Source organism: Bison bison, unplaced genomic scaffold, assembly GCF_000754665.1.
Source record: "Bison bison bison isolate TAMUID 2011002044 unplaced genomic scaffold, Bison_UMD1.0 scf7180017864066, whole genome shotgun sequence".
NCBI classification, from domain to species: domain Eukaryota; kingdom Metazoa; phylum Chordata; class Mammalia; order Artiodactyla; family Bovidae; genus Bison; species Bison bison.
The window spans coordinates 771,968-780,823 of record NW_011494638.1 but is presented as its reverse complement, the minus strand read 5'-3'; the positions used below and the strand labels follow the sequence as shown (position 1 = coordinate 780,823).

General features: G+C 37.6%; 1 protein-coding gene across 1 annotated transcript in view; it reads left to right on the top strand.

The window, feature by feature from the left end:
• The window catches only part of ONECUT1 (one cut homeobox 1), a 37,388-nt gene extending 33,640 nt beyond the window's left edge, over positions 1–3,748 (top strand). Inside the window, exon 4 of the mRNA XM_010836840.1 lies at positions 1–3,748. Coding sequence (XP_010835142.1) covers positions 1–109 — 109 coding nt within the window. The 3' untranslated portion in view covers positions 110–3,748.
• The last annotated feature ends 5,108 nt before the right edge of the window (positions 3,749–8,856 follow it).

Genomic DNA, 8,856 nt, shown 5'->3' with positions numbered 1-8,856 from the left:
CAACTTCTTCATGAATGCGAGGAGGAGGAGTCTGGACAAGTGGCAGGACGAGGGCGGCTCCAATTCAGGCAACTCATCTTCTTCATCAAGCACTTGTACCAAAGCATGAAGGAATAACCACGAACTGAAACCTCGGTGGAAAAGCTTTAAATAAAAAGAAAAAATTTTTAAAGACCAGGACCTCAAGATAGCAGGTTTATACTTAGAAATATTTGAAGAAAAAAAAAAAGTGTTATTTATAGTCCAAAGAAACCAAAGACATAGCTCACCTGCATTCTGACTTTGTTCGGAGACACACACTTCAGCCGGGTGACAACTTGGCAAGAAAAATTATGAGCAGGAAGGCACCACTGGATCTCACAGCTTCGGTCCGTGATCATCCTCGCTGTGCTTGGCTGTCCTGTGGTTTGGAGCATAGTGATTTTGAGCCATCGAGTGGACACCTTTAAGATCAGACTTCCTCATCCACTCCACCGCGCCATGAAGGTGTATGGTGTCTCAGTACTGTGTGTGGGTGTGTGCTTGAATACACCCACACGTACACATGCACACCACCACCACCACTACCACCACCAGTGGTTAGGGACTTAGGCAGGGCTGGTCTTCAGGAAGGGTTGTGCTGTAGGAGTGCAACCAACATAGTGTGGGGTTGTCTGAGTTCATGGGATTAGGAGCTTGATTTTGCTCAACTAGCCTAGCGTTTGAACCTGCCAGGCCCACAACCTAAATGCAGATTCAAACCCAGCAAAGAAATTTGAATGACACCTAAACCAGTGCATTCTCTTTGTTTGTTAAGGAATGTTCAGATATTTTTTAAGAAATGAAACAAGAGTCCATCCATTAAAGAAAGAAAATCACCTAGGTACCAAAGAACACACTTAATGTTATAGTGCAGGTATTTTATTGCAATGATTTTAATAACCAAAGCTATTTTTACACAAGATACTATGTAAAGTTATACGTATGAACTGATCTAGCTGTAATACACATACCACGTAGAATCATGACTATTATTTATGACTCTTGAAGCATTTGAAATATTAGTTTTCAGAACTGGCAAGAAAGAATGTAGCTTCAGGGAAGCAATTTATATCATAACAGAGAGGTCAGTGCAGTATACACGAAGATCCATATGGCACATTCCCTTTAGGGAACTATAAATGTCACTTAAGTAAACATATAGACATGACTCCATGCTCTGTTCACAGCTGAGAAAACCTGGTGATTCTTCCGAAGTAGGACCCATTTGTAAACTTAGAAAACTAAGTTTAACAGGACAGGTAGCTAAACTAGAAAATTTGTTCAAAGTCATTCTTTTTGGTAAAATGCCACTGAATGAAGCACCCCATACATAGGTAAATTTGACTAAAATTTTCCTTATGCATTTTACACAGAATACCTATTTAAAATACTTTACAAACACACAAAATAAGCAGAGTAACATTATTATTAAAATGAACTATCTAGTTCATTATATCCTGAGAATATAATCAAGCTGATTTGATTGCCAATCCCAATTTTGTGACTTGGACACCAATAAAAATAACATGTGCAACCAAGAAATTGTGGAACTGCATAGAGAAAGCAAGAATTATAGTGGAAGGTAAGACCTTGGGTTCCATAGGTATTAAGCTATCTATTTCACTAAGCATAGCCTCCAAAACATACTACATTCTTTCTTGCTACCGCATTAAGCTGGAAATTTTATAACATAGATTCCACCCTCTTAACAGGGACAGGTTAAAAAATTAGACCTGAAAATTGTCCAGATACAAAATTTTAAATTTCTATTTTTCCGAATCACTTAAACCAGGGCTATAGAAATCAAGGCAAAAAAAAAAAAAAAACCCACCCAAGGTAATACAGTTGTTCTAGTAGTACCCAAGTGAATCACTTGGTTCCCAGAAAAATTCTCTTGGGATCAGTTGAACTGTAACCATGTAAGTGGATACCTTTTGTGCTAGTAGGTTAAAGAATTGGGTACTCTTAATCACCACACCTAACTAGAAATATAAAATTAAATATTATCTCAATAATAAGCTATTTATTGAGACTCATTTAAATGCCAAATTAAAAATTGAACCATTTTGACACAAAACCTAACTCCTTAGGATCAAATATGAGCATCTTGTCCAGGCCTAGAAGAGGCAGGCACCTGGAGAGATGAACCCACAAGCCATCAGTGTCTCCTTCATGTCTGCTGTGGGATGAGAAAAGGAAACCAAGACATACTCTTCCTTGGATGAAACTGTGCATTTGCCTTGACACATTTTGTCTTTGACTTTTTTTTCAATCTCACCCCAAATTCCATCTTTAAATTTCCCCTTCTAAATATGGCACAATTATAGTTCAGCTATTAAAAGAAACCATTTAAATGGCCATCCTCTCAGATTTGCTAAAAATATAATCTTGTCAATGACATAAGTGAAAAAGAAAAAAACTGATGAACATTTTTTTCTCTTTCCAGAAAAAGAGGGGGGCAATATAATACAATACAATATATTTATCACTTAGGAGGGAAGAAAGCCTTTTTTATTTAAAACATGAGAGTTTTAAATGCAGGGAAATTCAAGCTGTGTCTACACACAACCTTACCAAATTCAATACCCCAGGAAAAACGAAAGTTGAATTCAGACAACTGTGTCTTTTGCTTTATTTTCCCTATGTTGCCCACTCAGATTAGTTGGTTACATTTTTGACCAATGCGATTTACATTTTCAACCAATTATTTTGGTACAGTATAGACACAGTCTCAAGGAATATTGCTACACTTTTAATATTCCCACCACAATATTTTGTTTTGTTTGGCCAAGCCCTGTGGCATTCGGGATCTTAGTTCCTCAGCTAGGGATCGAGCCCATGCCCCCAGCAGTGAAAGCATGAAGTCCTAACCACTGGATGGCCATGGATTTCCCCATAATTTTTTTTTTAATAACCAGTGATCCTATTTGCTAACACCAAAGATAATTTTCATACCAGCATTGAATTTGCACCCATTATGCAATTTCAGGGCCTAGAGATATATTTTCTCATAAACAGATGCACAAATCAGAGCCTGAAAAGCAGTTTTTTTACTTGACTATTTAGGCATACTCACAACCTTTGCTTTTTAGAAATCTTAATGGACAAACTCAGCTTCTCACAAGCAATACATGTATTACATCATGTATGACTGATTCCTTCTTGCTTCTGACTTGGCACATAGAAAATGCTTCCATTCCTGTTTAGTCTGGCGTTAATTTACATCTCAAATGTCTTCACCTACCACACTCAGCAGTGCTGTTTGTTCACCCATCATTTCTCAGTCCTTTAGTGAAATCACCTAAAAAGATACCGCACTCTTTTCTTTGTATGCATGTTTATTCCAAAACTGTATTTCAAATAGCATGTTTTGGGTTGTTTTTGGTTTTTTTTTTTTGGTGGAATGGAAGTTAGACTGTTTTTGGCCATAAATCATTCGGGTCTTCTCATGACTAGAAGCTTCCCTGAAAAGGGGCCAAGAGAAAGAGTGGGAATTACGATGTCTGGACACCCCAAGAGCCCAGACATCAGTAAATGTTCAGGTAAAAGAATTCTTTTTGTCAAGCACTGAGTATTCTAGTTCCTGGATACACCTGGAATAGACGACCCCCACACCCCAAAAGAAAAAAACCAAAGAAAATGTGTGGGGAAATTTAGAAGTTCCAACTGAACATGTCACTCACTCTACCCCCCAAAAGCATAATTAATTTTCCAGGAAAAAAAAAAAGATAAAGCTCTATATTACTTTCAGATTCATGCCACTCCTATTGCTACCCCAGGTGAACAACCGGTCTTTGCAGGTTAAATGCAGACTTTGCTATACCAAAGAGTCCTAGGACATTTTCACACGAGCTATAAAGACATTTTCCCTAAGAAAGGGCCTCCCTTCTTTGTACATAAAGGATGAAAACTATGCATTTAGCAAACAAAGAGAAAGCACTTCTCCCTTTCCTATCTAGTTTAGGGTGCATTCAAACACCAGAGGCCGTTTTGAGACTCGATTGGCCTTCTGGATTATTCTTGTGGTGTGGTTAGCTTTACAGTACATTTGGTAACTATTTACTAAATAGTAAGGACAAAGAAGCAGAAGGTAAGAAATAGCTACTTCCACGTGTAAAAAAAAAAAGAAATGTGTAAAGATCTACTATTTATAGTGTGAACCAAAGACGCTACCTCACTCGATTTCCATTGGTGATTTTAATCACATTGATGATACCAAAGAATACCAAAGATATTTTCGTGCACGGCCTTGGTCTGCAGAGGGAACTCCGCCCCTCCCCCCCCACCTCCTCTCCCCGCCTCACTCTTCACTCAGTGTGTAAACTTGTCTTCATTCTTAATAATAATGATACGATAATGACAACAACAACATTAGGAAATACTACTCTTACTACTGCTAGTTCTACTTGTAAATCTCTAGGCAAACATGTTGCAAACTTTGTAAACTCCTAGGACGAGTGCCTTGCTTGAACCAAAGTGTTAAACCGCTGTTGACCTCTCTCACCTTATACTCTTTGAATACCTCAGCCTCTTAGAAAGGCCACTAATGAAAAAAAAAAAAAAAAGGAATAATTAATCACCGTGGTGCTTTTTCCGTGCAACCATGCAATGAAACTTTCTTTGATACCAAAGGATGACTTTTTCCCCCCAATTTCTTGCTGATAAACCAAAGCTCCTCCTCCTGGTTCCCTCTCAAAGCTCCCCCCAACTTCACCGAGTCCCTTCCCCAGGCAGGCCGTGCATCACTTTTACCAATTCCTCCAAATACCTCATAGTAATAAAATTTTAGGGTTATGTTGTATAGAGAGTCTATGTGATAAGGCAGAACTTACTAGTTTGATAATTGTTAAGGTTACTTTTAAAAAAAAAACTTTATAATTCTTATTTATTTTGTAGTTTGTATGTTTGGGATGTCCCCTACCCCACCCCCACTTTGGTTCGGGGTTTATTTTCTCAGAAGAACTGCTCTGTTGCTCAAGGAAGACTTAATTTCTGGAAATGTTCCCCAGGTGGGTGAAGGGTTGTGTAAAAATGCAAGAATGGAATAAGAAATGATTTTCATTCTGACGGTTACTTATGAAGTTTTTGTGTTTTCGTAGTAAATTTGTTTCCACAGGGTAAAGAAGTATATATAATCTTTTTTTGTGAAACTGGTTCCTATTTTTCTCTATAATGTGCTGTGATTTTTTTTAATTTAAATTACATTTTATATGAGCTTATTTAATCACTGTGTTAATTTATGACTGTGTAGTTTTTAAAATGTATATAGTAGAATGGAAACGGCCAAAGCTTTATGTTACAATCTTTTTGTTCTCTATGCTAAGATTAGCTGAAGGCAAGAACTTCTCTTAACTGCAGGGTGTATCTTCAGCTTTTCTTAGCAGGCACTTCAATGTGTGTTGTGAACACTGCCAGGCTCCCCCCTCAAAAAATCTGTACATGCCAAAATGGGTGTTTCAAGGTAGTCTTTTCTGTCACTTAGAAGAAAGGCATTGTTTATGTTCTTCCTTTAATTTATCAATATTTTATTTTTTTTCTTTAAGAAAAGGTTGCTTTGCAGGTTAGACCTGAAATTCCGAAGACTTTAAGACTTATTTAATGTTTCAAAGCACCGGCATTTGTGAGATATTTTGCCACTTTTTAAAAAAAAAAGAAAAACATTTGCCCAGGTATGAGAAGTAAAAAGTGTAAAAACTCAAAGAGACAAGCTAACTTGAATTTGGAAATCCTCTTAAGTGTCACCAAGTTTCTGAAGTGCTTCAAGGCAGCGGGCAGGGCTTGGAGACAGTTCCTTTCGCAGACCTAAGAGATCATCACAGGTCCGTGACCTTAGAGAGAAAGTCAGGCTAGGTAGCAGCAGACCTGGCCCCTGCCTGTCCAGCCAACCTGCAGAAGAAGCAAAACACAATTGCTGAACCCCAGTCAGAAATCAAATTTAAGAAAAATGTTTCAAAGATACAGATTCCACCTCATGTTTTTTTGTTTTGTTTTGTTTTTTTAATTCTTGGCATCTACTACCCACAATTACCCTTTTCCCTCCCCAAACCACCACCCCCAACAAAAATTAGAAGAATTCTCAAATGCCACAGCCCCAGGGGAGAATGAACTTCAGACTTGTCTGTCTCTTCTCACTGGTCATATTCCCACTAGTTTTCTTGCCCACACTAAAGAGGGTCCCTGCCCCAAACCCCCTTAATCAAGGCTGTTCATACCCTTGGCCCTGCTTCAGATCAGCACACACAGAATTCTCAGCTGACCAGAGCGTCCTCAGAAGACCCGGTGCCCACTATTTTGTTTAATTTTGCTAAGTAAATTGCTTCAACTACATGACATAAATCCATAGATGTAAATACTTTTTCTCCTAATATAAGAATTTTACCTTATTTTCTTTTGCAGGGGTGTTTGGGGGAGGGGGAAGGAAGGGGAGGGTTTAGACTTTTGGTCAAATGTTACATTTTCTTAGAAACATTTTATACTTGTTATGTATTTTAATAGGGCAATAAATCTGCTCTGAGTTGCAGGATCATTCAGTGCTCTATTGGTAAGCATTGATTAATTACTTGTTTTTAATACAAATGCTGTGTAGTGAGTTACAGAAAGCCCAGGAAAATGGTTGAGGGAGTTGACTTTCACCATCACCAATGAAACGCTGAACAGAGTTGTATTCATAAGGTCGTATTTTCTGTTTCTGTGTTAGTCTCAATTTTTTGTGGTATGTTCTGCATTTATTACATAATCATTGTGGGCTCATTTGACATTTGCCGTCTGAACCAAGTGACAAGTATTTTTTAACAAAATAAACTTTAAAACATTGTCTTCCACTTGCTTCGGTAGTTGTCTTCATATCTCCCTGAGTTTCTCGTCCCTTCTAAAGTCAGCCCATCTGTCACTCATGTAGACCTGTCCCTTCTCCCTCTTCTATTTTCAGTAACTTTGACCTTAGCTCATGTTTGAGTGTGACTCAGTTTCCCTGTTCAAGTTAGCTTGATGGTTTATTATGTAAGGAGGGTGCCTAAGACAATCATCAGGTAAAAAAAAAAAAATTAAATTAAAAAAAAAAAAAAAAAAAAAAAAAGGTAAATACATAATTAATTTTAAAACCTAACCATGAGGGGCTTAGAAGATTTTTGATAAAAGACAAATGTTGCTGTCATTTTCTTTGTCAATTAGAAAGCAGTGGTAGTTTCTACGTTGCATCTACATTTCAGACTAAATGATTATTGTACCCAGTTATGGTTGTTTGCTAATATTTTGTCTCTTTCTCTTTCTCTCTGTCCAATGCTTCTTCTGTATTTTTGTGTGTAGCAACAAAAAGTGTAATGCATTAGGCATTTCCTGGTTTGTTTATGAGTATCTCCTGTACTGCATTAAGGTTTCTTTCATTTTTTTTTTAAGCTTCGCTACTGTTCTCACTTTATGCCGTGCAATATCATCTGCTGTGTTTGCTAAGCAAAAAAGAAAAAAAGAAAAAAAAGCAAGTGATGATGCCATCATGCTTTTCAGTGTTAAAATGTTTCAGCATTTATGTAGTCACCAAAATGTAGTAAATAAAATGTTGGATTTTCCAGCACTTTAAATTTAGACAATTCTTGCCTTCTTTTGTTTTTATTCTCTCTGCAATCCTCAGTGAGTAGCTTGCGGGTTTTCTTTGGAGGAAGGGTGAAGTTAAGGGGACAACATGCTTGAAAACTCAAGCCAGTGCCATGACCTAAAGGAAAATTAAGGGAAAAAAAAGAAAGAAAGAAAGAGGTGTTCTCTACTGGAGCAGAAGAATTTTTTAAATGGAAGCTGGACAATTTATTTGTAGATGTTAGCCATTTATATTAACCTAATTGACCCTCAGAAGAAATGAAAATTATTATTAGAGAGCATAGCCTTTAAAAGTCCTCTCCGATAAAATAACGTGTGTGTGTGTGTGTGTGTGCGTGTGTCATATATGTGTGGAGCTAGGGCAGGGCTGAGAAATTAAGATACTTATATTTTATGACAGAATATACTGATATATGATAGAATATACTGATATGATAGAATCATAGAATATGCTGATCGATTAAGAGGCCTGACTCCGGAAAAATAGAAACTGAGTGTGAATTCCTGCTATACTGATTACTAGCTATGTGACTTTGAACAGACAATTTAATTATTTAACTTCCCTAAATCTCAGCTTCCTCATCTGTAAAATGGGAATAAATATCTATATTACAATGTTGCTGTGAGGACTAGAAATTTGAAGTAAGTAAAGCTTAGCATAGTGTCTGGCATATGACAAATCTTCAGTAAATCTTACCTATTTTCATTACTATTAGTAAATTTATCTTAAAATGCAGATTTTTTTTCCAGTTTAAGGAAAACACTAATTTCTAACTCAGTTAAAAAAAAAATTTTAATATAATTCAGTTCAGTCGCTCAGTTGTGTTCAACTCTTTGCGACCCCATGAACCACAGCACGCCAGGCCTCCCTGTCCATCACCAACTCCTGGAGTCCACCCAAACCCACGTACATCAAGTCGATGATGCCATCCAACCATCTCATCCTCTGTTGTCCCCTTCTCCTCCTGCCCTCAATCTTTCCCAGCATCAGGGTCTTTTCTAATGAGTCAGCTCTTCATATCAGGTGACCAAAGTACTGGAGTTTCAGCCTCAATATCAGACCTTCCAATGAACACCCAGGACTGATCTCCTTTAGGATGGACTGGTTGGATTTCTTTGCAGTCTGAGGGACTCTCAAGAGTCTTCTCCAACACCACAGTTCAAAAGCATCAATTCTTTGGCGCTCAGCTTTCTTCACAGTCCAACTCTCACTCCATACATGACCACTGGAAAAACCATAGCCTT